An 18,452-nucleotide genomic window follows, 5' to 3' on the forward strand; every position below is an offset into this window, starting at 1 on the left:
CCCAGAGAGAGGCTACCGCTGACGTCGCCCTCCAGCCGCCGCCACAGCGAACAGCCCCTGCGCGCGGCGCCGAGCGGCCCGGCGGGCCAGGGCGCAGCGCGCGGGGCTGGGAGGGGAGCGCGCAAGCGAGGCAGGGGCCAAGGTGCAGCACGGAGGGCGCGAGGCAGGGCAAGGGCGGGGCGAGGGGAGGGGAGCGCGCGGGGCGGGGCGGGGCGAGGGGAGGGAGCGCGCAAGGCAGGGCCAGCCGGGGCACGGCGCTCAGGGTGGGGGAGGGGAGCGCGCAGGGCAGGGCCGGGCCGGGGCGCAGCAGCTAGGCGCAAGGAGAGGGCGTGGTTAAGGCTGGGCCAGGGCACACTGCCCGGAGGGAGAAGCCAGTGCCGGATTAACTCTCCTGCGGGCACTGGGCTATTAGGCTATTTGCGGGGCCCCTGTATACAAGTCTTTCCCCTAATTTAAAACAAAATGGTCCCAGTTATGGCAGCGAGGCTATTAACGCTATACTGAACTTGCCTTTTCGTTACCATAGAGCTGTTCTGTGGTTCTATTTCAGTCTTAAAACATGTAGAATACAGTTAATTCAAAATAGCCTGCTTCTTACCTTAGGACAGCTGTCATAGTCGTTTCTTTCTGGGAGGGCATTTGGGTGCAGGAGGGGGCTCCAGGCTGGGGCAGAGTGTTGGGGTGCAGGAGAGGGTGATGGGTGCGGGCTCTGGGAGGGCGTTTGGGTGCAGGAGGGGATTCTGACCTGGGGTGGGGGTGCAGGAGGGGGTGTGGGGTCTGGGAGGGCGTTTGGGTGCAGGAGGGGATTCTGACCTGGGGTGGGGGTGCAGGAGGGGGCGTGGGGTCTGGGAGGGCGTTTGGGTGCAGGAGGGGATTCTGACCTGGGGTGGGGGTGCAGGAGAGGGTGATGGGTGCGGGCTCTGGGAGGGCGTTTGGGTGCAGGAGGGGATTCTGACCTGGGGTGGGGGTGCAGGAGGGGGCATGGGCTCTGGGAGGGCGTTTGGGTGCAGGAGGAGATTCTGACCTGGGGTGGGGGTGCAGGAGGGGGCGTGGGGTCTGGGAGGGCGTTTGGGTGCAGGAGGGGATTCTGACCTGGGGTGGGGGTGCAGGAGAGGGTGATGGGTGCGGGCTCTGGGAGGGTGTTTGGGTGCAGGAGGGGATTCTGACCTGGGGTGGGGGTGCGGGTTCTGGGAGGGAGTTTGGGTGCAGGAGGGGATTCTGACCTGGGGTGGGGGTGCAGGAGAGGGTGATGGGTGCGGGCTCTGGGAGGGCGTTTGGGTGCAGGAGGGGATTCTGACCTGGGGTGGGGGTGCAGGAGAGGGTGATGGGTGCGGGCTCTGGGAGGGTGTTTGGGTGCAGAAGGGGATTCTGACCTGGGGTGGGGGTGCGGGTTCTGGGAGGGCGTTTGGGTGCAGGAGGGGATTCTGACCTGGGGCAGAGGGTTGTGGTGCAGGAGGGAGTGCAAGGTGCAGGCTCCAGCCGGGAAGTGCTTAGCACCAGTGGCTCCTGGCTGGCGGCGCAGCAGGGCTCAGACAGGCTACCTGCCTGCCTACCATAGCCACAAGCCATTCCTGGAAGCGGCCAGCTGCTGGCAGATTTCTGTGCGCCCCTGGGCAGAGGGCGACAGCATGTTTCCATGCTCTGCCTGTGCCCGCAAGTGCTGCCCCTGAAGCTCCCATTGGCTGGGCCAGTGCTGGGGACAGGACAGTGCATGGAGCCTCCTGCCCCCTTCCCTGACCCGCCAGGGGCCGCAGAGATGTACCAGCAGCTGGCTGCTTCCGGGAGTGGCGTGGGGCCATGGCATGCAGGCAGCCTGCATGAGCCCTGCTGCACTGCTGGACTTCTAGCAGCCCGGAGATCGCGATTGACTGGCAGAGGCTCCAGGATCGACCAGTCGATCACAATCAATGGGTTGCTAACCACTGAATGGTATATAATTATGGATTTATTTTTGTGGGGGCCCCCTCTTAGCCCGAGGCTGCAGCCCCTAAAGCCCCTGTGTTAATCCGGCCCTGGAGAAGGGGAGTGCGTAAGGCAGGGCCAGGTCAGCTCCACACTGAGCAGGGTGGGAGCGGGAGGGAAGGAGAGTGCAAGGCCAGAGCAGAACGTGCACCAGACTGAGTGCATTGCTTGGGAGGAGCAATTTGTGAAGGCAACAGGTGATTTTGGTGGGCCCAGGACTGGATTCTGCCACCCTTACTCCTGTAGCTCTCTCTGCAAGCAGCCCCATGTATTTAAATTGAAGAACTACTTGGAAAGTACTACTTAGTAGCAGTAAGGGTGCCAAATTCTGGTCTTGAGAGCAGTGGCCAGTAGCTGGTCTTGTCTGGTTGTGGGATTGGGATGGTGCAGACCACAAAATGTGCATGCTGGGCTGACTGCTAAGCCAGGGCGCAGCATGTGCCAGATGGTTATAGAGCCTGGGAATAATAGGGATATGATGCAATAGTAGAGATACATAGTTTAAGGTGGTATTTAGGTAGGTGCATAATTTAACAGTCTGGGAGCAGTATGGAATAGGCTAGACTTGCATCCTGGGAATATCACGACCAGGATGGGTTCAGTCTGGGTGAAACAGGTGCTGGACTCGACATATACCTTGAGAATAGTCTGCAGGGGACAGTCTGTGGGAACTGTGCAGAGCTAGAACTTGGCCAGGGATAATGTGAAATGCCAGAGTATACCACACAGCAGGTTGGGTGCAGAGCCGAGGTAAAGCATGCAGCAGGCTAAGTGCACAATCTTTGAATAGTCCGTGCAGAACTTGGGTGCAGCCTGAAGCAGATAGGGATAGACTGGTTAGATACAAGAACCAGTCTTTAACATGGCCAAGAGTATTTATTCTGAATTGTAAGATGTTCACTTGCCTCTACAAATAGCTCAAAAAAATGTAGTATTAAAGAGGAAAAGGCCCAGCAAATAACAAGCAATACTTAAATGACGTATGAAAAAGTGTTGAAAATGCAATTTAGACTCTCCATTCTTTCCCGTAGTACTGAGATGAGAAAAAGTACCGTATTTACCTCCATCATCTCATGGTAGCTTTATTTCATCCTGTTTGTTTAGAACCTGATTCTGTAGACCAGAAACACTTTTATTTATGCAGTGAATTCGCTGAGTATGGTAGATGATGAAGAGCAATGAAAGGTTCTTGTTTACAGGTGGAGGTGGTATCAAAATGATAAATTGCAGAACCACGGTGATAAATGAATCATGCGCCTTTGACCACCTCATCTGTACTTTTGCGCCCTGTAATCTGTGTCCCTAGGATTTAGTCAAATATTCCATTCTCCTGAACAGCTTTAAATAATAATAATTAAAAAACCATCAAAGGGATAAAGAAACGATTCCATCTTCTGACTCTAAATGTGGAATTTTGAGTCTGCAAAATTACCCCAGTCCAAGGCATTAAAGATATCTGTTAATAACTTTTCTGTACATAACATCATGAGTTTAAAGTCTGATGTCTCATGACTCTGTATCTGGAGATTGGATTTTTAGACCACAGAAAAGGGGAAATTCTGATTTTCCAATGGAGCCCAGTACTCACAGCTAGCCCTGGAATGGACCAAGATATACTTTAAAACTGAGATTTTTATGTATAGGAAAAGCAGTTTTATGTCATTTTTAGGTGTTTTAAGACTCTCTCTGAGCTTTGTACTAATTTAACTCATAGTAATTAAAGCATCTGGCTTTATGCATCAGGTGATTAAAAAATTCTAATACGATTTCTAAAAACTTTAAAACATTGCTAAAATAGTGTTTCTGTACAGATGTGGCATACAGAATATATGATGGTATGGTATAACAGTTTAATCAAGCTGGAGTTTGGAATAGCAGCAAAGATTATAGTCTATAAAGTCTGACTTTTTACATACAGAAAAACTCATTCATTCAGAGCTGAATTTTGCCTATCCTAGGCCTTGGAGAGGTGTAATGTGTGTGTAGGGGAGTGGGGGGGGGGGGGTGGATTCCCATTTACAGGAATGAGAAAATCTTGAGGCAGGTTGACTTTTAAAAGGGGTGTCTGTTGAAGGTGCATAGGTGTTTGGTTTGTTAAAGTCCCAATTAACTGGATTAATAGGCAGAAAAAGGTGATAAACTCATTTTTTCACAATGCTCTGCAGTTATCATGTTGATACAAACTCCATCTGTTTCGTATGTAAAATAGAAATGTATAACACACAGATTTTATAACTGTATATAATCTGAATACTTTCATCCAAACACATGTAAATAATATATACAGAGCTAAGAGGACCTGAGCTTTGCATTGACAAGGCTCTAGTCTTTGGCAACATGAGCAGTAGGGAATGATTGATGGTCGTGAAAATTTGCATCACTAAGTGGAATAGTTATATTCTGATCTGCACCCCAAAGAAGTCTGTACAAGTATGTTTCTGCAGTATTTATACCACATATCAATACTTCAGCTGCTCTTCTCCATATTTGTTGCTTTGTTTCAGCTGCTCTGACCTGGTCTCTCTTTGGATACTCGACCTGTTCCATCTTGTTTTCGTTTGCTGGGGAGCATCTTTGATTTTTTTTTTTATTTTATAGCATTTAATTTTCCATATTATGTAGCATAAGTGACAACTGATTATGGGCAAAACTGACCTGCACCACTGAAGTCGGGGAGTTTTACCATTGACTTCAATGGGAAATTGTATTGTGGCCAAATTCTTTTTCTAGATGGAGGAAAAATGGTCAAATAATGCACAAGGTGAACCGTGCAGTTTTGTTTGTTTTTTTTCCCTGTGCCTGGAATGTCCCTCACTTCCATTCTACTGGCCTGGAATCAGGGACACTCTAGCCAACTATTACTGCCCTTTGTTGGGTTCTAATTTACTGCACCACCATAAAACAAAATTATCAAGCAACATTCATTCAGATTTGAAACAAGAGGACATTTCATATGTTTATTGCTCCAGAAAGTACAGAACTTCTTTAGGCCACCTATTCTCCATATTATAATTTTATGATGCTCTGAAGTTTGCCTTCTACAGTTCTGATAACCTCTTACATTGTTTTATTTATTTTCATAAACAGATTGACCCCATTAAGCTGGCCATCAATCCATAACCATAAAGAGCAATCAGTAGAAAGCTTGCAGACAGGTACAAAGCTTCGTTTTTATAAAATATTATCAGGATTCAGAGCAGGTCAGAGGAAAATCTTAGAATTCCAAGTATCCTAAAAATTCTGTAGAGGAAACGTATATTTACCCAAAGTAAATAAATAAGCAAGCATACAATATGCTGCTTATACCTTTTCAAAGATCTTGTGCCTGAGGAGCCAAGGATGTTTAAAAACATTTGGTGATCTAAAAGATTTGTAGAGTTGCATTATTCTACTGAGTGCAATGTGACTGGCATCTTTGAACCTGACTCATATGCTTGGTTTTGGAGGGCTCACCTATGTTTGCTTCCAGCATGAAATGTTTAAGCATGTAAAAATTCTAGTCATGAAAGTGAAAAATTATGAACCTAATGAACATAGTTTGTCAGGCTTTTGTTACAAGTGATTAACTGTGTATATTTAGTGCTGTAGGGATCACATTTGCAGAGTTGGGCATACACCAAAACCACCTACAGGCTCAACTGTGAATTTTTTAACAATCCAGTAATGGTGGGACTATATGGTAATTTGTTGCCAGGCAAATTGTTAATGTAGAGGTGGGGTAGTATGGATGAGTACCCTTATCTGACTGTAAACTCCTTCTCGAGCAGTGTGCTGGAATTATTTCTTCTAACTAATAAAACTGTTTAGCTTAAACATTGAGTTAGACTTGGTCTACATTGGGGAAGCTGCATCTTCACAAGTTGTGTGCACAAATCAGGCAGTTTGCATGCAGTTATCTAACTTCCAGGTGCAAAGATGTGGTTTTGGGGGCATACTATTTTTCTTGCCAGTACATTCATATTCAACGCTGAACATTTGGCTCTAGCTGTACATTTTCCCAAGCACAGTCATTTCTGTTATGCAAGCACATGGCCAAAGAAATACCTTAAATGATGGCAGGAGGACAGTAGCGAGCATTATGCATTAAACAAGTTTTTCTATTGCTTCTGCGGCAAAGACATACCAATATCTATTTCCCAAGTCAACTGCAACCTTGCTCCTTGACAGAAAGATGCTGAAGTATATTTTCTGACAAAATAAAGATCTTGAAACAAAGTGAAATAGCACTATCATTAATAGACTTTTTTTTTTCTCCAAAATTTCTTGCTTTTGTGAAGTCTGCTGTTGCTTAAACATCTTAAAAGTATAGTATCAAAAGCTGGAAGGGGAATACTGCATGCTTATAGCATTAGTACTAGGTAGTAACTAAGGAGAGGGTTTCATTTCCATCTTCTATATACATTTATAATTGATCCTATGCAGACCTTACTGACAGTTTTCTATGTTACATTAACCATAATCCTTTAGCTAGAAGCACATTGCAACAGACCTTTTAATTAAAATTCTAGCATCCCACACTAATCAAGTTTGGCTAAAAATAAATTCCTAGGTAGGTGTAGGGCAGAGGGTATTTTGATAGCTTGCCTTCACACACTAAGAGGGGAAGGCGCTGTTTATAAAGGTCTACACACATTTTTAGTATGTAACTAAAATATTTCATTTATATAGGAAACGTTGTTGAACCTTCCATGCAATTCCCACTGAAGCCACCTTTCTGTTGACTTGATGGAAGCTGGGTCAGGCTCAGCGTCGGATGTGTACATAAGACTGCCATTTATTACATGTTTGTAGAGGGCCTAGTATAACAGAGTCTGGCTTTGCAAGCAGGCGGAGGGCAGATGCTATTGTTAGTGGAGGCAGTTCTTTAAGGCTTCCTTTTTCTTACCAGCTTCACCTCCATCTTGCCTGAGTTCAGCTTTAACCAGCTACTCTTCAACCTAGTGGTGCATGTAAGCTGCAGCAGGATCAGTAACTGACTAACTGCATCAGGCCAACCAAGTCAGGGGGATGAGATTCCCAACAAGCAAAGGGACAAAGTGTCAACTGCAAGCAGGCATCTGACATGCTCAGAGGGGAAGGGGGCACAAGTAAATATATAGTGGGCCTCCCTATTCTCACTTTCTTCTTCCATTGCTAGGGCTATCCAGGATGCGGAAGCTACTCAAGTCACGGCCTACAGCAGTTCCCTTTGTAGGAAAAAGGAGGAGCCTGTTAATTAGGTTGGGGGGCCTTTTTCAACACTTGACCTCTGGGTTCAATGAGGATGTTGCACCCCCCTTTATTATTGTGGAGGAACCCTCTTCTTTCTGCTTCCCAATGGTAACAGCTGTGTGGAGTGACCAAGAGGAATAGTCTTCAGTCAGCTTGGCTGCCTCTTCTCTTTCTGGCTCAGACAGACAGACTTGGACAAACACCGGCAGTCCATTTTTTCCTTCTACATCAGCAGGTAGGGACAAAGATGCTCCTTGATCAAAACATCAAGATGAAGTACCAAATACACTCACTTCATACACAATTTGCAGAAGCTGCACAATGATGCTGGCATGACCTCACAACAGCAGCAGCACATGGCTTTGTGACTGACAGACATGGCAACTTCCTGCCATATCCTTAGAAGGCCTTATTGAATTAAGTTTAAGTATCTTTGGAGTCCATTGTACTAAATGAAGAGTTTATGTATGATTGTGTCCTACCGCTTGAGGGAGGGCTGCCATACCTCCTCCAGGAACCAAAAACAATGGGCAGTGATTAAGGCAGGTCACTCAGATTGTAGTAGCGCCAGAGGTGTATCACCTCCCAGAAAGATTCACATACTCTAGATCAAACTGGATGTTCCAAACTCTAAGAGACCAAAAAAAAAAAAAAAAAGGACTTTTGGATAAATAGCCTTAGTTTAAACTGACTCAGTGATCTGCATTTCTGCTCAGTCTATTGCTCACTGGTGGTTAAAGACATCTTTACAGAAAACCGTTCTTATGTATTATTCTCTTTTCCATTTTTGTAGTTTAGAGCACTTCTGCTTCACTCTAATGGTTTTATACTTACAAGATGGAGCTGTTTCTTATGCTCGTCTTATTTTTAAGTAAGTTACACATGCAAAATGTGTATGCAATTGCTCACCTAACTACCATGTCACAGGCACACCCGGAACTGCATGCACCTATGACCACGATTAGCTAATTGTGTGCAAAACTGCAGGGAGTGAACATTCAGGTTAGTCATATGATTACAGATATGTTTTGTATACACAACTGCAGATGTATATTGTTTCTATAGAACAAAGTTTAGTCCCTCAGCCTCATACTCAAAAACCCAAACCATATATGAATAGCATTAATCTCCATTCCTGAGATTTTGGTTTAAATTGACAATGCCAAAATCCATTTTACACAGACACAGCAGGGGTCTGTGCAGTCAGGGGAAGGAGTAGGGTGAAAAGAGAAGGGTCTTCCTAGCTTATGTAACCAATAAGAACTATTGCAGATTCCACAGCTGCAAAGACAAGTTTGATCTGGTTAGAGCCTACTGTATGTTATGTTGAATTGACAGGTTTAATCTATGTTCTTGTACATACACTGAAGACCTGGCCATAAATACATAGTTTCATTAGGTAACATTTGACAAATAAAGGGGGGGCGGGGAGGGATTTAAGACATGATTAAAAAAAAAAACAATGTTTTTTTAAAAAACTGCAGTTTAACAGAAGTTCTGGTTTACCCAATCAAAACAATACCAGCTTGTGTAACACTTCTGTGAGCCTGCAACTAGAAAAGCAAGCTAAAAGCAATGCATTAAACAGCCTGAGACTGGTAAAAGTTTGCCAGGTCCTGGAGTGGCTGATGAAACTCTGATGGTCTATATTTTCTCAGGGGCTAGGTGGCAAATGAAAGGAAGCATTAAAGACAGATGCTGCATTTCCTGTCTTTGTTATTACTCTCTCTCCTTTTGTGTAAGTTTGTCTTGTGTTGCTTGGTGTGTGCACCTGCAACAAACATTCAACTTTTAGATGGAAAATGGTAGGTGTAGCATTGTTTTTAAAAATTATATGTTTGAAGTATTACTTGTACTCACTTTTTCCTTGGGGTATTTCCTACAACCTTCTTCCTACACGCTATGCTGTACATACTGAGATGTAACAATATTTCTGAGGAGTTTGATAGCTAGGGAAATTGTTGAAACCAAGCCAGCACATTTATAAAAACATTTTATTAATAAAATGTTTACACCTTTTTTGCACAATACATCACATTGGTAGTGATTTTGCATGTTATTACATTATAAAAGTTTATTATGAATGATTAAGCTGAAACAAAGCAGTTTACAATATGCTAACTCATTGTTTGCAGAGTATCTACTATAACAATACAAACTAAAAAGAGAGAGCAGAAGTCTATCTTTCTTCATTAGCATCTACAAACCAACAATACAGACTTACTGTGTACACTCTCAGGACCAGCCCAAGAGAAGACCGTAAAAAAAAAAAAATCAAGTCTCAAAACATTCATAAGCTTAGCAATTCATTCTTACAATATTTCATCACTAGTAATCAGACTATATTTCATGCAATGAAGCAATGGTTGTAAATTTGTGCACTTTACAGTACTACAAATGCTTTTGTAACTGTGAGCTTAAATTTTGTTTTAATAATGGATGATAAATAAGAAGGCACAGACCTTTTAACCCTTACACCAGGTTAACCCCCAACATAGTCTTTAGAAGCAGAACATTCTGAAGAAGGACAAGAATTGCTGGTACAAAGATTATTTTTTCCCATTTATGTTTACAGACCAAACACTTCTTATACTGTAGGAATTATATGCTTAATCAAGATTTTTACTTTTGTCCCCTAATCACAGGAATTTAAATGCTTTCCTTTTTTATTTAAACTAAAAAAAAAAAACAACCCTAAGACACGTGGAATGATTTCTTCATCCGAATAATAATAAAAAAAAAAAAATTTGCCAATGTATTTACACATTCTATATAGGTCTTTATACTGTTTCCATCACTGTGTGTAACATGAGCACATGGTGTGCCACACACAGAGTATCTGTCAGCCTCATTACCCTGTATTCAAGAATACAAAAGTTAATCATTTGTAAGTCTTATTAACAAAGTCTTGCAAACCTTTACACATCCTAGGTTAGTAATGTTTTTGGCAAATGAGTAACACTTTCTACATTATCCCAGGAGGATGTAGATGTATGTGTCTTGTCCACTGTGTTTTCACAACAGTTTTGCAAGGCAGTACTAATGAATTACCATTTTGTTCACAAATATTTGCTGCTGTGGCAGATGCTTTAAGAAGAAGAAAAAAAGATTTGCCAACCCTTACAACCTGAATCCCTTGCAGCATAGTGTAAGATGTCAAGAAAACATAATAGGTTTAAGGTACAGTACAGCTTCATGGAACATACAAATCATAACATGAGTAACAAAACAAGACACGAAAGTAGAGGTGAACCCATTTTCACTGACTACTCAAAGGGTTAAAATATGTTCTAGAACAATAACTGGATGGAATTACTAGAAAGGAAAGGTAAGGCCAGAGAGAAAAGGGGCTTTCTTCCAACATCTGAAAAATTACAGTACATATGCAAAGAAGGATAACAGGAATGGAGCAAAGAAAAATTAAATCACATCTAAAGACAAAATAAAAATACCTTTTAATAGATTCAGAGGTAATGGGTTTCTTTACCATAAAAGTGAAGACCAATTCTGGGGATTATAAAATGACCAACTCCAAGTTCTTAGATAATGCAAAGGGAAAGTCAACAATTGTTCCTTTTGGGAGAATGCCAAAATTCTGTAAGTGTCCTGGAATTCAAGTAGTTTCAATAAATTCTGTTGAAATCTTTAGAGGTTAGATCATATGCCCCATGTAGAGAAACCCACAGGTGAGGAAGAGGGGCACATGCAGCCACTCAGGTCGCCTCCCCTACTTCCACTGGATCACTCTACCAGTGGAAGTGAAAAGAAAAAGCCAGCCCTCAATCTTAAAAATCTGATCCAATTTTAAATAGTTATGCTCACACTAGAGGTTGTCAACATTAGGAGCAAGATTTCCAGAAGCCTTCAGCATTTAGCTACTGTTATTGCTGTCAGATGGAGAATTTTTGAAAAATCTGCCCACTTCATTTAGGCACCTACATGACAGCTGAGCTCTTGAAAATCTGGCCCTAAATCACAGTCAGATCCAGGAGGTACAACCCTACAATGTATATTACAGTATGGAACCATCTGTTAGGGTCTCAGAAAAAGTCCTGCTGCCAGTAAGGATTTCAGGTTAAAACAGACTCTGGAAGAAAACTTCCAGATAGAATTGAAGCCAAACACCCTCTACAAGATTTCCTTTCTATGACACTGCCTGGATAAATTTCAGGAAGGTCAAAAATGTATAACGAAGTTCGGCATCTTTGGTTCCAGTTGTATTACCAGGAAGAAGATCTGCACTTATTTCTCAACACTCCAGAGAATCAGACGGCATTTTTCTAAGTTTAAAGGCAAGTACAATTTGGCACATGGATTCTTACATAAGAAACCGAAAAATGCTGTTTCAAGCTTGCTTCCTCCCACAGGTTGGAGCCATTTGACAAGGCATCTGCCGTCACATTCTTTGGGGAGAAAGAACAGCTGACAGCTTACAGATGTTTTATTCTAGAATCCATATTTTATTTTTGCCTCAAACATCCACATGCCAACATCTCATTTCTACACGCAACAAGTTTTTTTGTTGTCTAATAAAACATACAGCTGGGAATGTAAAATGAACATTAATTTTGTCACGTTTTTTTGTAGAATTTTATAGTGAACTTTTATGTAGTTTGGTTCTGGACACATGGTTCTTCTATTAAGGGACTGACTGTAGCTACATAAGAATGCATAAAGAGAATATTATTTGTGAACTCAAACTGCTAGAAGAGTGCAAAATCAGTCTAGACATTTATTTAGTTCTTATCTCTGTGGTCTTGGATCAATTTTTTGGAAGCTTCCAAGAATCTCAAGTGAGTAACCTGAAATTATTTCAACAAATAAGATGGTGCTGGTAAGAGTATGTCCATGCATAATCCACATTCTTGCCTCCTTCCCCCGCTCTCTCTTTCTTTTTCTTTTTTTTTTTTTTTTTTAAAGTATTTGCTTTGAATTTTTACTTTTGTTTAGTTATTGCTATTTATGAGCAAGGCTCACTAAAGGAGAGATAGGCCATGGAATTTAGACAGCATCTTCTGTAAATCTGCAATTCCCAAGGTAGTCAACACAGCAAAAATATAAAACCTCATTCTCAATAAAAACTAGAGACACTTCCACAAGGAGGGAAGTCATCCAAACATCACTGATAAAGCTTCTTTTCCCGCACCATAATCTTAAGTGTTTTATATCATGTTTGTCTCCAGTAATATTAAATAAGGAATAGTTTAGATTTAACATCTTCATGAAGAGCCTGTTGAGGATAGCTTTTAAATCATGCAAGATATTCACCTTGAATGATTTTATTTTCAGCAACTAAATTGAAGGCTTTACTATCTATGAAAGAAATGGCTCCCTGATGAGAGCTGGACAGTGAACAATGAATGCCCAGTCTCCTGACCAATTTAGAGAATGATGTTTCCAAAACACTATAGCAACTATCAGATTTTCCAACTACACTATTTTATGGGAGGTGAAACACCCCCAACACATGTGCTTGTAGTAAAGTTATATTCATGTTACATAGAGTCACATTTATTTTGCACAGAATGCCCCCATCAAAAACATTAAGGATCAGATCCTGTAGCACTTCAAGCAAAAAAGTATTACTGATTTCACTAGACGTTAAGGGCTGCATCAATTTAAAGTTTAAAAACAGGCAAGACAAAAATAAGCTAGTAATACAAGATGTGGTTTCTCTAATAAGCTTCAACAAATAGCTCAATAATTTTAACTTCTTGGCAGCAAAAACTGTTAACTCCCAAGAGAACTCCGATTCCTAGCTTCCAGAGCATTTTCAATAATCTTGCCTCTAGAAAAAAAAACCCAGGAATGTTTCTGCCTTTTGTTAAAATAAGTAAACTGGCAGAGCATGTCCATTTAGAGGCTTAATAGGAGGATCTCAGCAGGTACACACAAACATGGTACTGTAAAGCCACATACATCAGAGAAGCAGTTTCTAAGCATATATTTGGGACCGAAGAGTTCAGTTCATTGTGGTTTTGTGGGGTTTTGCCCCCCCGCCCAAAATTTAGGAGCATGCTTATCCAGCTCCCAAAGCTTTATCTTAGACATGTCAGCCAACAGTTGCTTCACTTTTATACTTCAGACTGTGGACAAGACTTACTTGTTTTTCAAATGAAGAAAGCTGAAATGTTTCTACTTTGTCAGTTTCAAAAAGATGCATAGGATCATTACAGAAAGACATGCATTGTGCTACACAGAGCATAATGTTACTTTCATCCATTATTCAAATCGTACCTCAAAGAAGTCCATTCCTTTTGAGACTATCAGAGGCTAGATTTTCAAGAGTGCATTTCAGCCATTTAAAAAGCTGAGCCCTTAGAAGTGCGGAGCTCCTGAACTACTTCAGAGAAGAGAGAGTTTTTAGAAAGTCAACTAGAACCAGTGATGCTCAATACCTCCAAAAGAACAGACTCAAAAGTTATTTAGGGACAAAAAATGTAAGTAACTCAGCTGAACACTGTGCAGCACATATGAAGGCTACATCTACAGTAGAAACTTCAAAGCGCTGCTGCGGGAGCGCTCCCGCAGCAGCACCTTGAAGCGTGAGTATGGTCACGCGTGAGTGCTGGGAGAGAGCTCTCCCAGCGCTCCTGGTAATCCACCTCCATCAGGGAAGCCTGTCCACACTAGCGCTTTAAAGCGCTCAAACTTGCTGTGCTCAGGGGGGTGATTTTTCACACCCCTGAGCCAGCAAGTTAGACCGCTATAAAATGTAAGTGTAGACAAGCCTGAAGAAGAATTTGCAGGAAAGCTACGTAGCTCTGCCAGAGATGAAACTGCAACAAGCCAAACACTCAACTACATGGATGTCTCTGACCCAGGGAGACGTTTACTCATGTAATTGTATTTCAATATCCAGGTTATTGACAAGTGAACACTCAAGTTGGGATCTGGAATCAAAAGAATTTAGATCTCAGCATACTGACACATTTTAAACAAGCATGATACTAACAAGACACTTTGTCTCAGCTAACGTGCATGAAAGTATTTTTAGGTAATCTGATAATGAAGACATGGAAATGCCCAAGTTAAGTCTAACAATGTGTGATTCAGAATCAGAAGACAACTGTACAAAGGTGAAAAAAACTACACTGATACTTCATTCGAGTGGGCAGAGCTACAGAGAAATTTCACTTGTATAGATTTAAAAAAGTAAAAGGAAGAAGAGTTATGAGGCATCAAGATTTAGTCAGAAAAGGAAGGATATAGGCCTGGCTTGTTAGAGAAGATGATGTATTAATCTTAGTCTATCTTGCCAGTGACCAAGTTTACCACATACCAAACTGTATTTGGAAAAAACAAATACTGTCCAAGGAAGAAAAAAAAAACAAAACCTCTTTTTGGCCCTCTCTCAAGTTTTTAAAGATTTGCTAAGAAGAGATATGGCTATATGGCTTCATTGGATCCTGACTGGGGACTCTACTGTAAGACTATTACTACAATTCTAGAGTCAAATATCTTCTTTTCAAGTAATGCATATTTTATAGGTGTAGTTAAGCCAGTTATTCTCTGTGAAGAGACAATAGAGTTTAAACCTACACTTTTAGGTGCAAGGACACTGAAGTGATAATTTAGAGGGTATGAATCTGTTTGCGGCTCCCTGAATGGATCTTCTGCATGAGAGATGTTATTGATCTTTCACAGATATTAAAAAAATAAATATGCTGTTCAGTGTCTGGAAACTTGTCAGATTTACAATAAAATTCTTATGTTCAAACACTATTAATAAGCCTGAAGAAATCCAAGGCAGGTGAACATATTATATTAAAGATAGTAAAGGTACCTAATACCTTGGTGTGGAATGGGGAAGGAGACTTCTGAAGCACTGCCAACATCAACAGTTTGCAGGTAGAACTATGACACCATTCAACCATGTGATAACAAAACATGGTATTTAGTAGCAGCTCGACAGAACCTACTGTAAGTATATACTGAATCTTATCTTTAGATAAGAAGCTGGAACAAAAAGCAATTATTTGTAATTGAAGGGTACAAAATATTTTCAGTGTGGGGTTACAGTGATAACAGAAGATTACAAAACAAGCATTACAAAATGGTGAGCTGATGCTTCCAAGTAAACACCCCCCAACCCCAAAAGAGGAATATATTTTTTGTTATCCTGAAAGGGAACTCTGCTACAAAAGCATACTGAAGTGCCAGAAGAGCATACTGTTTGACATCTTTTTAGGACTAGCTTTGAAATCAAACATTTTTTAATCTATCTTCATTAAATGGATAACTACATCTTGGTCTGTTATTTATTAGAACTCTGCCAGTTGGTTAACCGAAGACAGAGCAAAACTTTCAAACAAGTTTGGCGTTTAATTATTGCCATTGTGCAAGGGCTTTGAGTAACTGTAATTAAGTTTCAGAGTAGCAGCTATGTTAGTCCATATCCGCAAAAAGAAAAGGAATACTTGTAATGTTGATTACAAAACTATTAAACATTTCAGTATGATGAAGTGAGCTGTAGCTCACGAAAGCTTATGCTCAAATAAATTTGTTAGTCTCTAAGGTGCCACAAGTACGCCTTTTCTTTTTGTATATAATTAAGTGGTCAGTTGCTAGCCTGCTTTGATATAATACTGTATCATAGCTTTTACAAAACTTTAAACTTTATGTTTATAATCTATTGCTTCAAATGCCACACAAAGATTTCAATCATATTATTATATATCTTAGGACTGAACCATGATGCACACCAATACATAATTATTCTGTCTTCATTGTAAGATTCTCTGTTAGGGAAACCAGCCTCCATATATGTGCATGCAACTTTTTGGGCACACACAATAAACTTTATATGCTCATAACCCATCTGCACATGCAGGGAGTTTGAGCATGTGTATGCTATTGCAGCAAACAGAAGTGCACACTCAAAGGACTGCATACCCACAGATAGAGGCCACATTTTGAAATCTTGGTCTTAAGAAGTTTTAACCCCAACGTTTCATTAAAGCCTATTAACCACATTCAGAATATGCTTTCTGTTACAATAATAGCAAAATAGTTTTGCTTGAGGATAGCTTTGAAACAAGGATTCTGAGTATGATTTAATCTGAAGTATAAGCTGTTTCATTTCCTACTTATTCTTTGAAATCTCCTTCAGCTAAAATACTTAAGATTGCAGAATGCCAAATTACAAATCGAGAACAAATACCACAGACATGGCTTTAATTTCAGAATCAAAACTTAAACTCAAATATTGAAAATACTCTTCCTTTAAAAAATAAGAAGTTCTCTACTAGTTCTAGAGGAAACTAAAAATAAATAATGAAAATAGCATAAAAGGATACGGTCAATTTATAGTTTAATATAAAATGTAAGAAAAACAATACAACATAAGCGAAAAGCTGATTTGCTTAAAAAAAAAGCCAAGTAATTAAGAAGTTATTTGGGCTAGACCCAGGAACCAAGAGGTAACGATCTACGCTACCATATGTGACTTGGATGTGGTTTCCTGTTTGTGTGCCTAGCCAGCAAGGATTGGGTGCACTGCAGAGGTGATCTGCTCAATGGACAAGCCACATGCTTCACCAACAGCAACATCTACCAGCCATTTCAAGCAGAAATGCAGATGTGATAGGAGGGAAGTATCACCCAATCTTCTTCTGGAAGAGGTCACTGCAATGTAAGACCTCACAAGCAGGGATAGAATTGTTGGAGATCCCCAGGGACTCTGTCAATGGGTGAGGAATGGAAAGACTGAAGAAAGCTGATTTCTCAACTGCTTTTACATAATTTATAATAGTTTAGGCATTGGTCTCATAAATATAGTACAAACACTTTACACATGCGAAGCAATAAAGAACTTTCCCCCAAAATATTAAAGTCTTACTAGAACTATTGATGGCATCTGTTGTCAGTCAGTCATGCTCAAGTTTAAATTTAGAAAGAGTTTCATCTAGGTTCTCTTCCACCACCATTTTTAATTGTAAAAATGCTTACTAAAACAAATAGGTGCTTATAAATGTATCAGTTTGCCTTTAAATGATTAAGCCAGCATGAAAAGGTAAGATTGTCTATGGTTTAAAATTCATTGCTTGTTTGTTCATATTACTTTTAAATAAAAAGTGCAAGTGGGATCTGGGGACTGGATGGGCTGATTTGCTCATTTTTTATCAGTAACTTATTTTGTAGCCATCTACAACCAATTGCCTCACTGTACTTTGGATTAGCTACAATTATATTTAAAATAATGCTCATTATAACAATTGAAAGGGTAGCAGAATAGCCTTATGATTAAAGTCACTATTTAAACAGGGCTGTTTCTTCCCCCTTCCTCATCCCTCTGGACCACAAAAGTGCTCGTTTCCCTTTTACAAAAAACATTACATATAATGTTGATTACAAAACTATTAAACATTTCAGTCCTACCATCCATATGTCGACATTCCTTTCACGTAAGGCCAAAGAACTAATGATGGATTCCCTTTGAATACAAGAGACACTATACATGTTGTAAATAAACAGGCTGACATTATCACGACTGCAGTCTCTTCTGTGACAGACAGATGTCAGATGAGCTGGTCCATTTTTGTGGGACCTTGAAGTATGAACATCAGGCAGATAAGTTCTAAGACCAATAATGTATACTCAACATAAACTATTAGCTTCCAAGACCACCTACTTTCAAAACAAGTCTGATTTTCTAAAGTATCAGTCAACAACAGCTGCGTTTTGTCACTGAAGGCTGTCTTCTAAGTTTGAAGCCCTTACCGCTAGATGGGGGGTTGGTGTCAGTTGATGGAATTCTACGACCTATAAAGAAGAAAAAAAAAGTTTATAGCTAGAGTTACATTAATTATTGAAACTACTTTTACAGAGCATCGGATATCTGCAAAAGCATTTAATCCAACGGATTGGATTTTGGAGGGAGCCCCTCGGAAGGGCAGGTTCCCTTCTTTCCTGAATAGATACGGGGCTTTAGGACTCCTCATCCCTGCACTGGCCCCTTTTCTCTGTGTAAAAGTGCCAGAGTAGTGTTTCAGATCTCACCCTATATCCCTAAGATTAATGCTTAAACAACATGATCTGCTTTGGCATTTTTCAAGCATCAAAATTTATTCAAAATCAACTAAATGCCTAAGAAAAATAGCTTCCTGATTTCCTTAAATAGTTACAAAAGAATCTAAGTTGTAGTTAAAGTCAGTAGTAAAGAAAGTATTTAACTACTTCCATGGAGTCTTTAAATTTTTTTAGTTTAAAGTAAAAAATATTAAATAGCTTCACAATCATTTGACAGCTCTGATCTGTCTATGAAAGGATTGCCTCTA

At 40.7% G+C, this 18,452-nt stretch overlaps 1 protein-coding gene and 1 long non-coding RNA gene across 2 annotated transcripts in view; one reads left to right on the forward strand and one right to left on the reverse strand.

Moving 5' to 3' along the window:
- LOC311529576 overlaps positions 1-18,452 on the forward strand; it is a 22,363-nt gene continuing 3,911 nt past the window's right edge. Inside the window, exons 1-2 of the long non-coding RNA XR_014713842.1 lie at positions 1-142; positions 7,100-7,408. This is a non-coding gene — a long non-coding RNA (uncharacterized lncRNA). The remainder of the gene's footprint in view (positions 143-7,099; positions 7,409-18,452) is intronic.
- Positions 16,479-18,452, reverse strand: part of RAB22A (RAB22A, member RAS oncogene family) — a 27,647-nt gene continuing 25,673 nt past the window's right edge. The window contains exon 7 of the mRNA XM_084645603.1: positions 16,479-17,937. Within this exon, the coding sequence (XP_084501729.1) occupies positions 17,840-17,937 (98 nt within the window). The 3' untranslated portion in view covers positions 16,479-17,839. The remainder of the gene's footprint in view (positions 17,938-18,452) is intronic.

The sequence above is a fragment of the Lepidochelys olivacea genome, assembly GCF_965140295.1.
Source record: "Lepidochelys olivacea isolate rLepOli2 genome assembly, chromosome: 13".
In the NCBI taxonomy this organism is placed as follows: domain Eukaryota; kingdom Metazoa; phylum Chordata; order Testudines; family Cheloniidae; genus Lepidochelys; species Lepidochelys olivacea.